At 37.5% G+C, this 19,139-nt stretch overlaps 1 protein-coding gene across 6 annotated transcripts in view; it reads right to left on the bottom strand.

Annotated features, from left to right (window-relative positions):
* Nucleotides 1-19,139, bottom strand: part of ALG13 (ALG13 UDP-N-acetylglucosaminyltransferase subunit) — a 72,713-nt gene that overhangs the window by 33,698 nt on the left and 19,876 nt on the right. The window contains exons 1-11 of one of the 6 annotated variants that reach the window (XM_037511606.2): nucleotides 16,377-16,739; nucleotides 15,765-15,848; nucleotides 13,700-13,750; nucleotides 12,948-12,994; nucleotides 11,506-11,578; nucleotides 5,838-5,919; nucleotides 5,479-5,641; nucleotides 3,528-3,603; nucleotides 2,417-2,525; nucleotides 1,040-1,104; nucleotides 638-738 (exon numbers count right to left, since the gene is read on the bottom strand). In XM_037511606.2, coding sequence (XP_037367503.2) covers nucleotides 638-738; nucleotides 1,040-1,104; nucleotides 2,417-2,525; nucleotides 3,528-3,603; nucleotides 5,479-5,641; nucleotides 5,838-5,919; nucleotides 11,506-11,578; nucleotides 12,948-12,994; nucleotides 13,700-13,750; nucleotides 15,765-15,848; nucleotides 16,377-16,517 — 992 coding nt within the window. In that variant the 5' untranslated portion in view covers nucleotides 16,518-16,739. Of the gene's footprint in view, nucleotides 1-637; nucleotides 739-1,039; nucleotides 1,105-2,416; nucleotides 2,526-3,527; nucleotides 3,604-5,478; nucleotides 5,642-5,837; nucleotides 5,920-11,505; nucleotides 11,579-12,947; nucleotides 12,995-13,699; nucleotides 13,751-15,764; nucleotides 15,849-16,376; nucleotides 16,759-19,139 lie in introns of those variants that run through there. The other 5 variants (XM_054695602.1, XM_054695605.1, XM_054695604.1 and 2 more) reach the window with 5 other exon arrangements.

Below are 19,139 nucleotides of genomic sequence, written 5' to 3' on the forward strand. Positions count from 1 at the left end.
CAGAGCTGCTATCATCTTGCATCCTCTTTGCTGACCGCGAGGGACATGCTAAATGACTAAGACTAAGAAATGAGCTTTACTGTTTTAAATTGTTGAAATCTTTTGGTTGTTAGAGCAGCATAACCTAGTATAATGGTTCTCAAAATAAACCAAAAGCGTCAGTATCACCTGGAAACTTGTGGAAGTTCAAATTCTTGGTCCTCACCACAGACTAACTGAATAATCAGAAACTTTCATAGTGAGCTCAATCTGTTTTAATAAGCCCTCAGGTAGTTATAGGAATGCAAATGTTTGAGAATGACTGAAGGAGCTTATCTTGATATTGTCAGAGACTCAGTAAGCAAACCAGCTTTACAATTAGTATAAACAGTTTTTATACAGGAATTAGTATTAACAGTTTTAAATAGTTTTTATACAGCTATGGTGCTTAATATTTCCAGTAAGTCAGCTAGTGCCTAGGGCTTGGGAACTTTCATACATAGGATACTGAAATGTCACGTCAACATATACTTTTACAATTTGAGCTAAGTCATCTTAGGCTGATGATAACTTTGTATCTCCTAGAAATTTTAGATTTAGTATTACAAAAATGCATTAGGAGGTGAAGATTTTATTAATTCAATAATTATATTCTTACTTTTCTGCCATTTCTTCAATGAAAACTGTTACTGAATTGTTCTCATTTCCAACTTCCTGAATATGAGCATTATAGTATTTTCCACCTGATTCCAAGCGAACCTAAAAAAGGGGAAAAGACTGTAAGAATACATATAGTCTCGAGTCCATTGGGAGATATGGCTTCTGCCAAACAAAAATGGAGTGCAGTGTCTACGTATTGAAGCATAGTTGATAACACTGCCAGTCTGATTCAATGGAGGGGGAGTCTTACATCAAAATCACAGAAGTTTGTAACTGAAATTTAACACAAACACAAAAACACATTGCCAGCATTTCATAAATACATTTTATTGAAGTCATTACTAACTATAACCACAATCTTGGAAAAACAAATTACTGATTCTTCAGAGAAGGAACTAACCTGACACTTGTCTCCCAAATAGTATTGTCTCCCAGCATACTCCATGTAATCAGATTTTTGAAGTTCTATTAAAAGAAAATGGAGAATCAAGCTCAACTGGACTGGTTCCTTTCCTATTTTACATCAATTAATCATCTCATTTACAGTTACTGCTATAAACTAAAATCTGAGGGGAAAAAAAAATCCCAAAGGACCATTGTATCACTTTTGGTGGGTTATTCTGCCAAAATAGCTTTATAGTATTAAACACAAATAGGTGGTTGTTGGGAGGTTACAATTTTAAAGCTGATCTAACACCAGTAAAGTACAATTTGAAAATAACACTTCACAGGTTCTTCAAAAGAGCCTACTGCTTTTAACAACTTACTGTGTTCCATGAGGTTTAAAACTCCATCTAGATTAATCATACCTAGGTGCACCAGGGCTTAAGAAGTTGAATATGAAACATTAAAGGCTACCATGACTTTTTTTTTTTTTTTTAAGATTTATTTATTTATTTATTTATACAAGCACTGGGTACAGTCAGAAATGCGGGAGGGTGAGAGAATTCACCAGAGCCAGAGCAGGGAACAGAACAGGCAGACTGACGAAACACACTGCTTAGGGGAGCAGCAGGCATGGCAGGAGAGGTCTGCCGCACCATGTGGGACCCTCGCCGGCAGCCGGGGATCGAACCAGCGCTGCAGAGGCTGTGGACAGCTTCGCAGCCCAGTGCTCAACCGCTGTGCCCCCAGGGGAGGCCCTAAAGGCTACCATGATTTAAGGAGAGAGAAACAATTATTTCAACAGTTGGCAAACTTTCCCAGTTGTCAGGTAGTATTTTAAATTATCATGGGCCATACAGACTCCATCACAACTACTCAATTCTGCCATAAAACATTATTTATGGACATGGGAATTTGAATTTAATATAAACTTCATGTGTCACAATAATTAACTTTTCATTTTTCCTACCATTTAAAAATATAAGATCATTCTTAGCTCATATAACATACCAAAATAGGCAGCGGTCAGATTTTTTCCACAGGCCATAGTTTACCAACACCTAACCTACTCATTTATCAATGAGAGGGTGTAATACTTTTAAGATAAGCTTTTGTTACTACAATTTTGGGGGGAATCTTAAAATTAACCAATGGTTAGCTCCACAGTGTTTGCATATTTGAAGTCCCAAATAATCAGACTTTCAAAGATACCTCCCCACTTCTAAATCTGTTTTCTCCTTTGGATTTTAGTCATGTATTTAATAAGCTTTAAAGTACCAGGTTTGGGGGGTTTATTTTTGGTAACAGTACATTAAAAGTCTATGAGGAGCAATTTGCAAAATCATTCTCTTTGATCTGTCAGGATTCAAAAGTATCCTGTTGATTTCATTACCTTTTCTGCTGTCCAACCAAACATCAAATTCTACATTACGATAGATTTCTGGATCCAGGGCTTTGAGCACCTTATAGGGGAAGAGCATCTTTGATGGATTTTCTGGAGACTTAAACAAAAATAATGATGCTACAAAACTCATCAGCCTTCCCTTAAGTCTTCATTCTGTGAGAAGGTAGAATTAACATTCTTTTCTCCTTTTTTTCTTAAACTGTATACATATGGCTCTCCTTCTTCATTGAAACAAAAAATGAATGACAATTTTACTTGCATTTTAAAATTTCAGGAAACTAAGCAAACAAAATGTAAATAATCTTAAGGATTTTAGATGGCAGAAGGGAAGTACTGTACACAAGCAGTCAATGCAGGACACATTATAAATTTATGCAACAAAGACTGGGATTAAATATTCGGCCAGGAAAAAAAATTCAGCCAGGGCTATTCAACAAGTGTCATGAGAGGTGCAAGTGTTTCTGTACCCTTAAATTGTATGGACAAAAAAATCTGTAAAGTTTACTTCATTTTGATCAAAATCTGTTACAATTGCAAAAGCAATTGCCTTTTTTGTCTTCTTTCATAGAATCTCACCATACTCAACATTGTTCCCAAATTACCAGCATTGAGGGACATAGAGACTGTTAAAATACTTCACCTATTAGACTGCCCTCAAACTGAAGGTCTGCTTGATATTAAGCCTATAAAGATGACAAAATTTCTCCCACCCTAATAGACCAAGATCATTACCTATTTTCTTTGAATAGGGATAAGCATACGCTTTCATGAAAAAAAGAAACAGCATCAGAAGATTGATTACAAACTGAATACCTATTGGCTTTGTAGTATTACTGTAATTTTTAAAACAACAGTCTCTGAAATACTCAAATGCTCAGTTTGCCTCAAAAAAAAAAAAATCTACAATTTTGCAGAATAAAAATTTAGAGAACACTAAGCACACATTCACATTCTCAGTTTAAGACTTTCACAAAGGAAAACATTAGCAACTACTCCCTTTCCCCATATAACCAGAACAAACCATCTGACCTTAACTATTTTAAGTTATGATGCTGCAAACCAAGACTATGAAAAGTCTTTGCCCTAGAAAATCTCAAACCTTTGCTTCTTCAGTTCCTTGATTGTACCCCTCTGGTATATTTTCAACATTGCAGCTGGCATCCCATTCTTCAGTCCTAATTGAAATGATTTAGAACAAAGAGCTTTATATAAATGCAGTAGCTAAGAAGTCTTAAGTCTAATGACTATACCACCACCTAGTGGTGAAAGCACAGTTTTAAAATTGAGACAAATACTTCATTACAACATTTACATTTATGCTTCCTGTATACAAGTATCTACTACAATATATTTTGCAGATTACTGTCCACATTTCATGTCACCTATGTGGATACCCTGTGAAGATAATCCCTTTGATCCCTGTCTCCCCATGTTCACATCCTTATGTTTTCCCTCTAATTCAGTTTGCTTCTAACCATAAAGATGTAGTATCTACCTCTCTATTCTCTTGCTGACTATAAGGAAGCAAGCAACCATGTTCATCACCAACTCCATCTGGCAGGGAGCTGAGGGTCATCTCTGACTGACAGCCAGCAAAACAATGAAGTTCTTAATCCTAGCAGCTGTAAGAAACTGAATACTGCCAAAAACAACAGCAATGAGGAAGTATATCCTTCCCCAGTCAAAGTTCCAATGAGAAGAAGCCAACACATTCATTACAGTCTTAGGAAATCCAGTTAAACTGTATGTACTCAGGGTGCTAGCATGCATAAATTGTGAAACTATGTTGTTTTAAGCTGCCAAGTTTGTGGTAATATTGCTATACTGTAGCAAGAGCAATTATACACCTAGTTTTCATAAGCCTGAAGCCCTTAAGACAAATGGTGAAGAATGAAGTAACTTTCACCCTGATATATTTGGCTACCACCTTTCCCCCCACATTCCCAAATAAACTAGGGGAAAAAACCAAACCTCTTCTACCAAAAGACGTTGCCAGCATTTAACATCCAAGAAATAGGACAAGACAAAAAGATGAGGTGACACCTGACAGGCACCAAGATCATCTAAATTTCCAGACAAAACTAGGAATCAGCAAAAAAAAAAAAAAAGACAATGCCTACTTCATTATATAAAACACAAAGGTTTTGACTAAATCTATTCAATAATAGCTGCTTCCTCAAAGGTATACAACCCTTTTATCTAGAATTTTTTTTTAAATTTATTTATTTTTGCATAGAAGAACTGGGGTGTAGGCCAGGGGTGCAGGGCAGAGGGGGGGAAAATGAGAGGATTCGCCAGAAACACAGCGGGTAGCAGAACAGGCAGATCTACTGAAATACACTGCTAAGGGGAGCAGAGCGAGACAGCCCAGGTTAGCACTCTGGCTGGGGATCAAACTCAAGCTATAGAGTGACAGTGCTGAGAATTAACCCCTAGGCCACCAGGGCGGCCCCCTCAGAGGTACACAATCTATATTCCACTAAATGAGTATCAAAGGCAGACACTGGAAAGCTCCTAACACTCCCCTTAGCCTGACAAATTATTTTCTACAAGCTGGATGTGTGTGTAAAGTAACCAGTCTGAACCTCAGCTGGTTTAGGAGGAGTTCTTTCTCAAAATAGGGTCCATGGCCTTCCTATATCAGAACACTTGGTTGTATTTGTTTAAAAAGTAGATTATTCCTGCCTCCACCCTCATCTCAAATTTTGTGAATGCAAACCCAAGAATCTGCCTCTCTAAAAAGCATCCTGGTAATTTATATACAACTAAAGTTTGAGAATCATAACATTAGATAGTAAAGTCTTCTGGCAATAAAAAAAAAAAAATGATTCTGACTTGGACTGAGCCCCCAAAGCCTGAACATCTCACAATAAAACCTATCTTTTTAGTAAATCTTCCCTCATTGAAAACTGTATCTCTATACATACACACATTTATGTGTGTGTAATATCTAAGTCACAAGTTTGCCAGGTCCCTTCAACTTTCAAATGATGCACAGAAACATTAAATACAATGATCTAATAGTTATCATCCCTTTTTCCCTTTATTACCTATCTTGAGTTGAACTCTTGTAGTCAATGTGGGCATCCTCACTGCCAGTAATAGCATTGTTTCTGTTCTTTTTAGAACCACCTCGAAACAATTCAACTGCAGTCTTCAACTCTTCTTCATCCACCACAAACACATCTTTGTAGAGAATTTCATATAAAACAGCTGATGGAAAAAATAGTCAAAATTCCAATTGTCAACATAAGATTTTTATAACATGATGCTAACCATAACCCAGTACACAAATTCATTAGATACCAACAAAGCTTTACAAGATTTATTTATCGCAGGTCACTCAATTTAAAGATTGGTAACAAATCATCTGAAATTATACCCAGATATTTATAAATCCTTCACATACCCTGACAAATAGCTGCACTTGACTGAAACTGTTTTGAATACACTGAATCATAATGACCATTACTGGAATAGCAGAGTAGAATCTGAAAAGAAAAACACACAGGACAATTAAGTGATTATTACACATTCTTACATGCATGAAATACTTAAAATTGCTAATCAGAAATTAATTAATGTGGTTTTTAGATTTCATTTTAAAGTGTCTATTTGTTGCTTTCTGACTTATTTCACTAACATACTGTGCTAATTACATCCCAAAAAGCTGAGGAAGTGATTTTTTTAATTTAAATACAGATAAATGAAGCTAAAGAGATTTTCTTGACAGCGACTTTTTAAAATTGAGGTAATATTGATATACCACAGTGCATAAGATTTGGGGAAACAGGATCATGCCTCTTCCGATATATGATACCACACCACCACCAAAGCCCCCAAATTCCTCTATCATCATCTACCGGGTTCTTCCCCTCCCCTCTGCTCTTCACCCCTCGTGTCCACTGTTCCACTCTAGTATCCTCAATTCCATGGTCTTGACAATGATTTTTTGAACCTCAATCACATTGCTGTTAATATGCCAAACAAGTACTGATTCAGCTATTTTGCAAAATTACAAATTTGCAAAAGATGAGAACTTTTACAAATTGAATGAGTAAATTAAACATAATGCCTAAAGGAAATCAAAAGATGTAGCTTCACTTCTAACGATGACTGTAGAAATCAGGTCAAATACCAAATAATCCAAATTCAGATTATGGGGGGAGGAACCTTGATTAAATTGATTCAAAATGTTATCCACTGTACGTAAATAGTAATGTATAATACACTATATAGGCGGAATGCTGCTAAAGAGACTTCCTTAATGAATTAAGGTACTGTGATGTCTACAAAATAAGAAGTTAACATCTTAGCTGATTCCTTTGCTCTTTGGTTTTTTTCAAATAACAATTCAAAGCCCATGTTTACTAATATCTAAATTATTTCAGTAAAAACACTGTCTGGCTCCATGTGATAAAATGTGTTTAAAAAACTGCTCCGGGCCTCCCTAGTGGTACAAGGGGTAAAGTCTCAGCACTATGAAGCTACTGGCAGTCACTGCAGTATGAGTTGGATCCCCAGCCAGGGAGCTAACCCACCGCAGCAAACCTCTCCTGTCTTGCTTGCCAGCTGCTGCCCTCAACAGAGTATTTCAGAAGATTTGCCTGTTCTGCTCCCCACTCTGTCTCTGGTAAATTCTCTTACTTCACCACACCCCTGGCCTATACCTCAGTTCTTGCATGCATTAATAAATCTTTTTTTTAAAGCCTTTAAAAAAATAGAAGGTCAAAGGTAACAATATGAACATGAGGTATTTATTTCTTTAAATGTTTACTCTGAAGTATATTTTATGAAATGCTCATTACTAATAATGTTCATGGTTTTTAATAAAATCACTTTGAAAACTCAAAAACTTCACATACAAATCCTAGTAGCCTAAACTGAGAAATGGCAAATAAGTGTTAGGCAAAACAAGGTGTCACACAACGAAAGTGCCCTTGCTGTCACTTGGATTTTCCACTTAAATATCAATGCGAACAAACTTATTTCATACATTCTCCAAATAGACACATAAATACTATCCTTTGCATATATCCAGCTACTGATAAGTAATACCTGTGTGTGTATGTGGATGAGACTTACACGTGATAGTCTCATGGCTGCACACAATGAGTCTAACAAGTTTGTATGCTTGTGGTTCCCACTGGCTGTTATTTTCCCCTTAATTAGCTCAGTAATTCCTCTGTAAGATGTGTAAGACTCAATTAAAAATGAAGCTGTATGCACAAGGGACTATGGTGATGGTTCACAGATGATGTAGTGGTGGGAGATTTATGGGATCATACCTGAATGCAGAAATCAAATATTGCACAAAAATGAAAAACAATGCAAGAAAATAAAAAAGTTTAATCAAAAAGAAAAAGCTTGTAATCATGACTTGTATTTGTTCTCTGGGAAGTTATGTAATACAGCTAAATTCCTTTTCATTATTAGTACATTAAAAAACAGTCCTTCAGGGCCTCCCTGGTGGCGCAAGGGGTTAAGATGCAACCTATGAAGCTAACTGCAGCCACTGCAGCACAAGTTCAATCCCTGGCCAGGGAGCTACCCACATGACGCAGCAGACCTCTCCTGACTCCCCTGCTGCTCTCCTCAGTATTTCAGTCAGTCTGCCTGTTCTGTTACCCACTCTGTCTCTGGTGAATCCTCTCATCCCCCACACCTCTGGCCTGTACCCCAGCTCTTGTATGCATAAAAATAAATCTTTAAAAAAATAGTCATTCTGCCCTTTCCAAAAAAAAAAAAAAAATGGAGTTGTATAATAGTTGGAACTAGGTGACAGGTATGTGGGTATTCACTACACAAATCTTTAACTTTTCTTTATGTGAAAACTTTCAGAATAAAATGTCAAGGGAAAAAAACTGAACTAGTATTAATGGTGGTTTCTTTTGCTTTACAGAAATTTAATTTGATCTAGTCCCATTTGATTCCTTTTGTTTCTAGTCATTTGAAAAAGAGCCAAAGACATCACTAAGGCTGATGTTAAAGAGTTTGTTATTTATATTTTCTTCTAAAACTTTCTTTACAGCAAAAGAAGCCATAGCTAAAACAAAAAAGTAACCTACTGAATGGGAAGAGATACTAGCAAATCATATCCAACAAGGGGTTAAGATCCTAAATTTATAAAGAACTTGTAAATCTCAACAACACAAAAAATAACCCAATTAAAAAATAGGCAGAGGATCTTATCAGACACTTCTCAAAAGACATACTGATGGCCCACAGGCACATGAAAAGATGTTCAGCATCTCTTCTATTAGGGAAATGCAAATCAAAACAAACTATCACCATATACCCACTTCAGTGTGAGAAAGGCAATCATTAAAAAGACAAGAAACAAGTGTTGGTTGGTGAGGATGTGGAGAAAAGGATCCCCTGTAACACTGACAGTGGGAATGTATGTAGGTGCAGATAAGACTCTACCTACAACATGGCAGATTACAGACACTGGGGTTATCACTTCCCCTAAAAGCAACTATAAAAAATTTTTATTCAAAGGCAACCCAGAAGTTCCCTGATAGATATCAGTACTTTCCCAAAGATAATTTGAACGAAAGTTGGTAGCTGCTGAGGGGAAGGAGTAAGAGGAAGCAAGGGAGAGTGAGTGGGAGAGCAGATACTCCAGCCAACAGAATGGGATGAGAGCTGTCCATCCAAGGCATGATGGGGTATTGTGAATTTCCCTGAGGAAATCTTGCTTACGCATGGACCTAACCCACAACACTGGCAACTCCACACAACTTTTGTGTGGGCACAAAAAGCTTCCCTTAATGCCCCTACCAAAATAAATCAAAGAGACATCAGGCTGAGCCAGGCCAGGCCACTGTGTGGGCCCAATAACAAAGAGGAAGACTGGTGCGATAACTCATTAATCCCTTGGAAAGTACCAAGGGTGCTGCACAGATCTTGCAGCCTTGATCCTTCAAGAGCAGTGTGCAGAGGTTGGGGCAGGGTGGTGATGGTCATTATTTGTGTCCACAGCCAGACAATGGGTCACATGCCCCCAGGCAGGTGCCTCCTGCCTGTCGACAGCATCTAAGAGTGTGAGCTTTGGGGCCCCCCTGGTGGCGCAAGGGGTTAAGATGCAACCTATGAAGCTGTCCGCAGCCATTTCAGCACCAGTTCGATCCCCGGCCAGGGAGCTACCCACATGGCCCAGCAGACCTCTCCTGACTCACCCGCTGCTCCCCTCAGCAGTGTATTTCAGTTAATCTGCCTGCTCTGTTCCCCACTCTGTCTCTGGTGAATCTTCTCACCCAACACAACTCTGTACCCCAGAATATTTATGTATTCTTGTATACATAAATAAATCTTGGAGAAAAAAAAAAAAGTTGTGAGCTTTGTGGACCAGAGCTAGCTGCCCCCACTGGGAGACTCAAGCTTCAGAGATCACAACACACTGCAGAAGGGACCAATAGTGAGGCAGGGTGGGAAATTAAGACAATTAATCCACCAGAACAAAGCCTTTTAGCATACAGAAATGCAATGTATCTTGGCATATCCTACAACACATCTCATTATGTAACATAAGCTAATCTTTTCAGCATTGCCTATACCAATGTCTTGGGCCATAAAGGGTCTCTGGCTCCTTTGTCTTTGCATATAGAGTTTCCTCTGAACAGACTGCCTTTCATACTTACTGGACTCATTTTTTGATATTCTACTTACATGTCACTAATAACATGACACTTTGTAAACTGAAGGGCTATTCTATGTTTTTTGTACATACTCATAAAACATATCTTACTACAGTAAACTATATACATGCCTTATAGCTCCTTAAGCTCTTGGAGGCCAACAATTTTGTATTCATTTTGGTACCCCCAGTACCTGTACATTATAGAGACTTAATGACTGCTTAATACATTAGATGGTGGTACAACTGGTAAAGCAATTAATGTGCCCCATTTACACGCAACTTCCAATTGATGTCTCACATCCTACTCAGCTTTCTCTATTCTTAATGCCACTTCGCTAGTGTAGGTCTTCTGTCTAGATTACTATAATGGCATCTGAACAGTTCCCCCAGTGTCTAGTATCTCACCATTAAAATGTTGACCAAATTAGGCTTCCCTGGTGGCGCAGCGGTTGAGCGCTGGGTTGCGAAGCTGCCCACAGCCTCTGCAGCGCCGGTTCAATCCTGGCCACCGGGTGAGGGTCCCATATGGCGCACTGACCTCTCCTGCCGCCCGCTGCTCCCCTCAGCAGTGTACTTCTGTCCTTCTGCCTGCTCTACTCTCCGCTCTGACTCTGGTGAATTCTCTCACCCTCCCGCACTTCTGACTGTACCCAATGCTTGTATTAAATAAATAAATACATCTTTTAAAAAAAATGCTGACCAAATTTTGCTCCATGGTGTGAAACAGGACTTACAAAACTCAAACACTGTGTAGTCTATATTCACTAATCAGGATAAAAGATTCTTCTTAAAATATGTGGAATAAAAAGTATATGCTGGAACAATTTGCCTATCTGCTAGAGTTCTCAACCAACAAAACAACTACCTACTATTTTCCCAGCACCTTATTAAGTAGCAGTAGCACACTGTCCCTGCCTTCAAAAACCTTTCAGACTAATGAGAAAAAAGCAATGTAAGCAAATACAATGTGATAAATACTACAACTACTTGGAAGCTGCTAGGGGAACATAAAGAGTATAAATAACTTCAAGGGGGTTGAGAAAGTTTCAGAGGAGCTGAGGTTTGAGATACAAAGGTAAACATAAAATATGAAGATCAGACTGTCTGGAGGCATGGTATATTAAGGTTCAAAGACAATGACACTGGAAAGGAAGTCTGAGACCCTTTAGGGCACTGAATGCCAGAGTTTGAACCTTATCTTCTAAACAGAGAAGCCAACTAGGTTTTGAGTGTTTGTTTCCTATTACAGAGAAGTGACAAGATCAGTTCTGTTAGGAAGGATAGCTAACAACACTGAGGATGACTAAGTGGAGGAAAAGCTGGTGGCAGAGAAGCTTGGCATATAGGTTGACTAGGTCAATAAGGACTTCTTAATATCCTGGTAATCCAGAAGCATCATTCAATTTCTTTTAATAAAATTTACTCATTTTCTTACCTTATCTTCATAGCCATTATCTGTGACACAAGTTGGAGGCTTTCCAGGATAGCGATAAAGAATGAAGTCCCGACTACACAAGTAGAAAACAAAGGTGAGAAAAGATAATCTAGTATATGCAAAAGATAATTACAAAAACAAGTATTTGTCCATTTAAACCGTCTATTTTATTCATATAGAATAACCCAAGTGCTTAAGAAGCTAAATAATATTAGGTCAAGGTAGATAGCTAACAGCCCCTCTAAAGTCCTATGTTTTTTTTTTTTTTTTTTTTTACATGTACCTTAATGTGGAAGGAGGAAGAGTGAAGAAGACAGATTATTAATTGTACATATATTTATGAGTTTTGGGCAGAATCCTTTATTTAAAACAGATTGACAAATTTTCCTTGGTAAAAGACCAGGTAATTTCAGTTAAACATTTCAGTTTTTGCATGTCATATGGTTTATTCAATGTTGACATTATAGCATGAAAGCAGTCATGTGCATTTATTTACACATGAATTATCTTTAACTCTTCCTCCTTCCAATAAAACTTCTTGGACAATGAAATTTAACTTCATATAATTTCACATGCTATGAAACCTGTTGATTTTTTAAACCATTTAAATTATTTTAAAAACCATTCTTAGTTTAAGGGCTATACAAAAACAGAAAACAGGTCATTTAAAAGTGACAAAGACACCTGCTTAATGCCTCTTCTACACTACTTGCAGATTTAGTGAGAATAAACAGACTGCAAAACACTAGAACTAGGATTCTGATTCTACCAAGGTATGTTAACATCTCAGCATCCTAAAAACAGTTACAGAGTCTAACACAGCTTCTTAATTAAACAAGATTCCCACTAGTCCCTAACCTACAGTATATTGGTATTTTTAAAAACCATACTGCTTTCAAAAATGCCACTTTTGCAGTTTTAAAGACCAAATCAGAATTTCTAGAGCAATAGAACAGTGTTTCTCAAATTCCCATACCCCATTACTACCTCCTTAAAGAGCCTTTTTCAGATTTCTTAATTGCCCTATGAAATTTTACCACCAGATATACATTACACCTGTTTATATACCATGACTCTTTGAAGGACCACAAACCACTAATTTTTAATCTTTTTCTGTCCCCCAGAACCAATTTCTACCCTCTTAGACGCAATACTGCCCTACTGAAGATGCATACAACACTGAGAGTTAAATACACAAAATCTCTAAAATACTGACTTTTTACAAGAATAATAGCAGCCATTATAAAAGTCCTCTATTCTTCCATTTAAACTGACACAAATGCTAGATGTTCTCCTGCCCTAAATTATACCAACTGACTTTGCTTAGATCTTTTTATTCTACATAGCAATACATCAAATTTCCAACTTCTCTGTCCTAAGGGAACTCTAACAGATATCTTACCCACCATCCCCAGCCCTAAAGAAAAGGAAATTCTACTTACTTATAAATTAGAGAAAGAGCTCTTATTTCCAGCTGGCCAGCACTTTCCTAAACATAAATAGCACATAGTTTTTAAAAACATTCTGGAGCTAAGAGGCAGAATTTTTGCAAGTCAACAATTGTTTTTTAGATGCTTAGCACTGTTTTAGGTGAAGAATTTGTATAACACACTATAACTTGCTGTGAGGCTTGGGATATTGTGAACAGTTACTTATTAACATAAACTTATTCTAAAAGAAAAGATCTAAAGAACTTAGCAAGGAATTTAAAGGGCATAATATAAATGGAATTAGTGTAAGTATGTAAAGTTAGCAGGGTATTTAGTAAATGTTTTAAGTCTAGAACTAAGTAATCACATAAAATTATTTTAAATTAAGTATTTGTATATGGCTCTTAGTCCCACATAAAAGAAGGCTAACTACATATCAGGAGTCAGGAGACTTACTAAAAACAATGTGACTTCCTAGTAACATTCACTAGTACCCCCCCACCCCCATACTAAGGTGAAAAGGCTTAGGCCTGTGCTATTTGCAATGCATACTTTCACTAGTCTATGGATGATAAGGTTAACACCCATTTCTCAACATTCAACACAAATGTCAATTGCCAGCAGCCTCTAAAATTTTGCTAAAACTATTTGATTCAACACAGCTGGCTACTTAATATAGACTAGATCTCGGTTAAGTGACACAGCTAAATATTTAGATTATTCCAAATACTCTGAAAAAATTAAATCCCCACTTTTTATCTTACCTTGGGATCTCCCAACCGTTCCAGGTATTTCTCAAAAGATCCCTCCACATACTTCAAAAATAAAACAAACTTGACTTAACCAAATACATAGCATTACTGAAATCTGATTAAATTCTGCAATATTACCCTCCATCGGGTTTTTTTGCTAAGCTCAACAATTATGGTATTAAGTTACTACTCTGTACAGCACCTCAAGAAGATTTGCACATACACAAAAGTTATGAGTGGGGAAAAGCTGGATTATAAAAGTATCATAGGAACTGGTCTTGACTTATCCACACACCAGTGGATTTCATCAAATGGTATGCCTTTGAATTTCTTTTGAAATGCCAGCATAAGTAACTTGCCAATTTCCACAATATGGGGCAATGCCAATAACTCTAAGGATCACAAATTTGACAGGAGACATATACTGACAAAGCCAAATAAAGGAATTTTAGGAGGAATTTTAAATAAAAGTTCATTAGCTTCAAAATGCCTAGGGCACTAGGGAACTTTAAAGGGGATAGAAATATTCTGCATTAGATTGTGGTGGCAGGTGCATGACTGTATTACCGCAAAAACTGAAAGCATTTCTCAACTTAAAATGGTGAATTTATTGTTATGTCAAATATAACCTCATAAAAATAAAATTAAACTCAGAGAATATAACATACTTCTAATTCCATGTGGACTTATCACTAGACTTAAAACAATTTTCCCTTAATTCGCTGTTTAAACAGCTTGAGATATAACTGATATGCAATAAACGGCACATAAATAGTACAAAATTTGATTATCTGTATATACCCATGAAACCATGATGACAAATAGTGATTATACCCATCACTGCCATTAAGTCTTCTTTTATCCCCTAACTCCTGACCCCTAAGCAACCATTAGTCTGCTTTCTCTCACTGTAAGTTGTGTTGCATTTTTTAGACTTTTATGTAAGAAAATCATGCAATATGTACTTTGGGGGAGTGGACAATCTGGCTTCTTTCACTCAGCACAATTATTCTAAAATTTATCCAGATTTTTAAAATTTTACACTAAGTTTTGTTACTCAAATTGTGGTCTACAAACAAAAGCAAGCATCACTTGGGAGTTTGTCAACAATGCAGAAATTTGGGGCCCCAGCTCAGACCTAATGAATCAGAATCTGTTGATCCTCAGGTGATTTGTATATACAAAAATACTTGAGATGCACTGCTTTACACCATGGTCTTGCATTTGAAGTAACTGCCTTAATCCTTTCCCCAGGTGTGGTGAGGACTACAATTAACTCCAAGGTAATAATAGGCTTTAAAGTCAAAAAGCCTTCATAGTTTTTAAAACTCACTAAAACCTGTTAAGAAAATTAAGAGTAAACCTTGAGCAGCAGGCAAATACTCATAATAAACAGTAAGAAGAAAACAAATAGTACTGGAAGGACTAGGGGAAAACAGCCACACCAATTAGACCCCATTTCATTAATGAGAATTCAAAACTTCAATGTATACAAAGATATATTCTAAAACTTGCTTAAATGTCAATCCGTGGTGGAGCTTCAGTTACAGTTTGGCACATGAAAAGTCAGGTGTTTAGGACAAATCTGTTTCCTTACAATTAAATTTTACAAGATTCTTCAAGTTGACTGGCTAAATAAAGACCATGTGCACAGATTTAGGAGAACGAAAGGAGTTCCCATTTGTGCACATTTCAAATGCACATTTAAAAAAATATTAACACAGCCTAAGCTTTTGTGAACTATGATTAATGTTCAAGTAAGCACTGGGTATGGACTAATACAAAACAGTATATAATTTTTTGGGTTCAGGGTGTTTTTTGTGTTGAGGGGGGAGAAATAAGAAGGATAGAGATTGTTTTTTTTTTTTTTTTTTCCGTGACTTTTAATTAGAATACAAAACAGCCTAATCCTTGGAGGACATCCAGAGTAGACTAGCTAGGGGAAAGGAAACCAGGCAAAAACTAAGTATTTGCTACTGAGAGAAGAGATGACATAGCATGTAGACAATCAAAATTCACTTCCCACTTGCCACACACTCTTACAGCTTTCTCTTGGGTATGTATATATTCTACTTACAGACTCAAAAGTTTGTTGATTTTCCCTCATATAGGAGACACAAGCTTTCCTGATTTCCAAATGATGGACCTGGCTGAAAAACAACTAAAAAGAAGAGAAAGAGCTCAGTGTCAGCAGTCATTTGAAAGAGAAGCTTCTAAATTAAGACTGTGAACTGGACACATTAACTCCCCCTTATTTAAAATACATGTAGAGTACTGAAAAATAAGCTTACTAGAATTTGCTTTTGTCATCTTCACTGAGATTGGTGAGAGATGACTGTCAGGTCCCTAACTTTTCTACTTTTTATGGACCTAGCCTGTACATTTTTAGGTATTAAATTTAGATATATTTCAAAATTTTCTTTGACAGCTTTACCTTATCTCTATTACATTGCAAAGTGACACTTAGGGAACAGAAAAGCTAGCAAAAGCATATCAACATATTTGGACTAAAAGGCATAAACCAAGCTAATAAGTAGCAGAGACCCAAATGTTTTCACCAGGTTAGAGAAGAGGAATTTTTTGTTTAGGTTAGGCTGTTAGGTTAGGCTTTGATAAGTCTTAGATACAATACCATGCCACATACCAAATTCTAAAAACTCATTATAGGTAGTATGTGTTTTCCTTTTACCTGCTCCGAAATAGCCCGAAAGAGGCAAGAGGCATCCTTGGCAGTCAGTTTCCGAAACAGCCCTAAGCTGCCTAAATACTCATCCATGGACGCCTCATTCAGAGACTTCTGGCCGCAGTACTTTTTCCATCCTTTATGCATTGTGTACAGGGGGATGGAAGTAGGGACAGGAAGAAAGGAACTCAAGTGTAGCAAAAAGGAAAAAGCAGGGTGCAGGTAGGACTGGGTAGCAGTGACAAGGGATTGCTTATGCAGGTATCCAGAGAGTAGCCCCAACTCTAGGTATGAGAAGGCAGTTGGAGTCAGCGCAGCAGAATCTTGGCATTCCTCGGGAGCAGGAGAAGCAAAGGGCCGGCTTGCTCAGAAGTCAGAACTCGGGACCCTGTGAAAAGAAGATGAAGAGCCAATGCTCCTAGGCATAGAGAACTCAACTAGGAGACACAGGAGGGAGAAGGCACTTGGCAGAGCTACCTCATTGGTAGGATTGGTAGGAAGGGTGGGATTAATCCAATCAGCTTAAGGTTGAAAGGAGTACGACTAAATTCACAGCTTAACTCAGAGCAACTGCTACACAAGGCTGCAAAGGGGCTGCAATAATGCTCAGGTGCGTAAAATGCATCATGGCCCACATAACATTGCTTTAAGATCTCTGCCCAGAATTTTCACCTAGGCTCTGCCCAAGTTCCGAACCACTAGCCTTCAGTTTCATGGTGAAGGAGGGAGGAATTTGAATCTAATTATCTAGTAAGCCTTGGTATTAAAAATATCCTTTTTCAAAGATTTATTTATACAAGAACCAGGGTACAAGCCAGATGTGCGGGAGGGTGAGAGGATTCACCAGAGACAGAGCGCGGAACAGAACAGGCAGACTGATGAAATACACTGCTGAGGGGAGCAGTGGGTGAGGCAGTAGAGGTCTGCTGCGCCATGTGGGTTTCTCCACAGCCAGCCGAGATTGAACCTGTACTGCAGAGGCTGCAGACAGCTCCACAGTGCAGCGCTCAACCACCTGCACCACCAGGAGGCCCTTAAAAATATCTTAAAAGACAGTGGCAAGAGGCACCCTCTCAGTCTATAGGGGTAAAGCACTGCACTATGAAGCAATCCACAGCCTACCCGGCCAGCCAGGGAGCAACGCACATGGCACGGCAGACCTCTCCTGACTCACCCACTACTCCCCTCAGCAGTATACTTAGGTCAATCTGCCTGTTCTGCCCCCCCCCCAACTCTGTCTCTGGTGAATCCTCTCACCCTCCCGCATTTTTGGCCCATGCCCAGCTCTTGTATGGGTAAATAAATGAAAAATTTTTTAAATGTTTTTTTAAAAAAAGGTGCTGCAGCAGTTATCAGGATATTTCAGGTATTGAGGTCTTAAGTAATCATCTCATTTAGTTCTCCTATGTAATAATAACTAACCCCCTGCTAGAACCACAGTAATTAATGCCATCATTTAATTACTGATGCTAGAAAATGCTGGCACAATTCTAGACTAATGCCTCTAAACTATTGTATATCATTAACAAAAAGAAAATTCAGTGTTACTTTAAAAATTACAACACTGAAAATTTAAACTAAAGCAGCTTGAGAGGTTTATCTTATCCATAATCTTTCTAGTAGAACACATTTTAGATGCTGTGACACAGTATCAGGAGTATTGGGCATAAGGAGAGGTATATTTCCCTCAACATCATAAAGGCCATCTATGACAAGCCAACAGCCAGTATCATTCTCAATGGTGAAAAGCTGAAAGCATTTCCATTAAGATCTGGAACAAGACAAGGATGTCCACTCTCACCACTGCTTTTCTATATAATACTGGAAGTCCTAGCCAGAGCAATAAGACAAGAGAAAGACATCCAAGGAATCCAAATAGGAAAAGAAGAAGTCAAACTATCACTATTTGCAGATGATATGATAATATACATAGAGAACCCCAAAAACTCCACAGAAAAACTAATTCAACTCATCAATCAGTTCAGTAAAGTGGCAGGATACAAAATCAACACGCAAAAGTCAGTAGCCTTCCTATACACAAACAATAAATCTGAAGAAGAAATCAAAAAAACCATCCCTTTTTTTATTGAAACAAAAAAAATCAAATATTTGGGAATAAATCTAACAAAAGAGGTAAAGGACCTATACAAAGAAAACTATAAAACACTGTTAAAAGAAATAGAAGAAGACACAAAGAAATGGAAAGACATCCCCTGCTCATGGATTGGAAGAATAAACATTATTAAAATGGCCATCCTTCCAAAAGCAATATACAGATTCAATGCTATTCCAATCAAAATTTCAATGTCATTCTTCAAAGAAATAGAACAATTATTGATGAAATTCATATGGAATCACAAAAAACCCCAAATAGCCAAAGCTCTCCTGAAAAAAAAAAAGGGAATGGAGGCATCACACTCCCAGACTTCAAACTATACTACAAAGCCATAATCATCAAAACTGCATGGTATTGGAACAAGAACAGACATACAGACCAACGGAATCGAATAGAAAATCCAGAAATAAACCCACAGATTTATGGTCAACTAATCTTTGACAAAGGAGCAAAGACTATGCATTGGAGCAAAGAAAGTTTGTTCAATAAATGGTGCTGGGAAAACTGGGTCACTACATGCAAAAGAATGAAGCTTGACACTACCTCACACCATACACAAAAATCAACTCAAAATGGATTAAAGAACTAGACATAAGACCTGAAACCATAAAATATATAGAAGGAAATATAGGCAAAACACTACGTGATTTGCA

The sequence above is a fragment of the Talpa occidentalis genome, unplaced genomic scaffold (genome assembly GCF_014898055.3).
Source record: "Talpa occidentalis isolate TD23 unplaced genomic scaffold, MPIMG_talOcc4v2.1 talOcc4.15, whole genome shotgun sequence".
Lineage (NCBI taxonomy): Eukaryota > Metazoa > Chordata > Mammalia > Eulipotyphla > Talpidae > Talpa > Talpa occidentalis.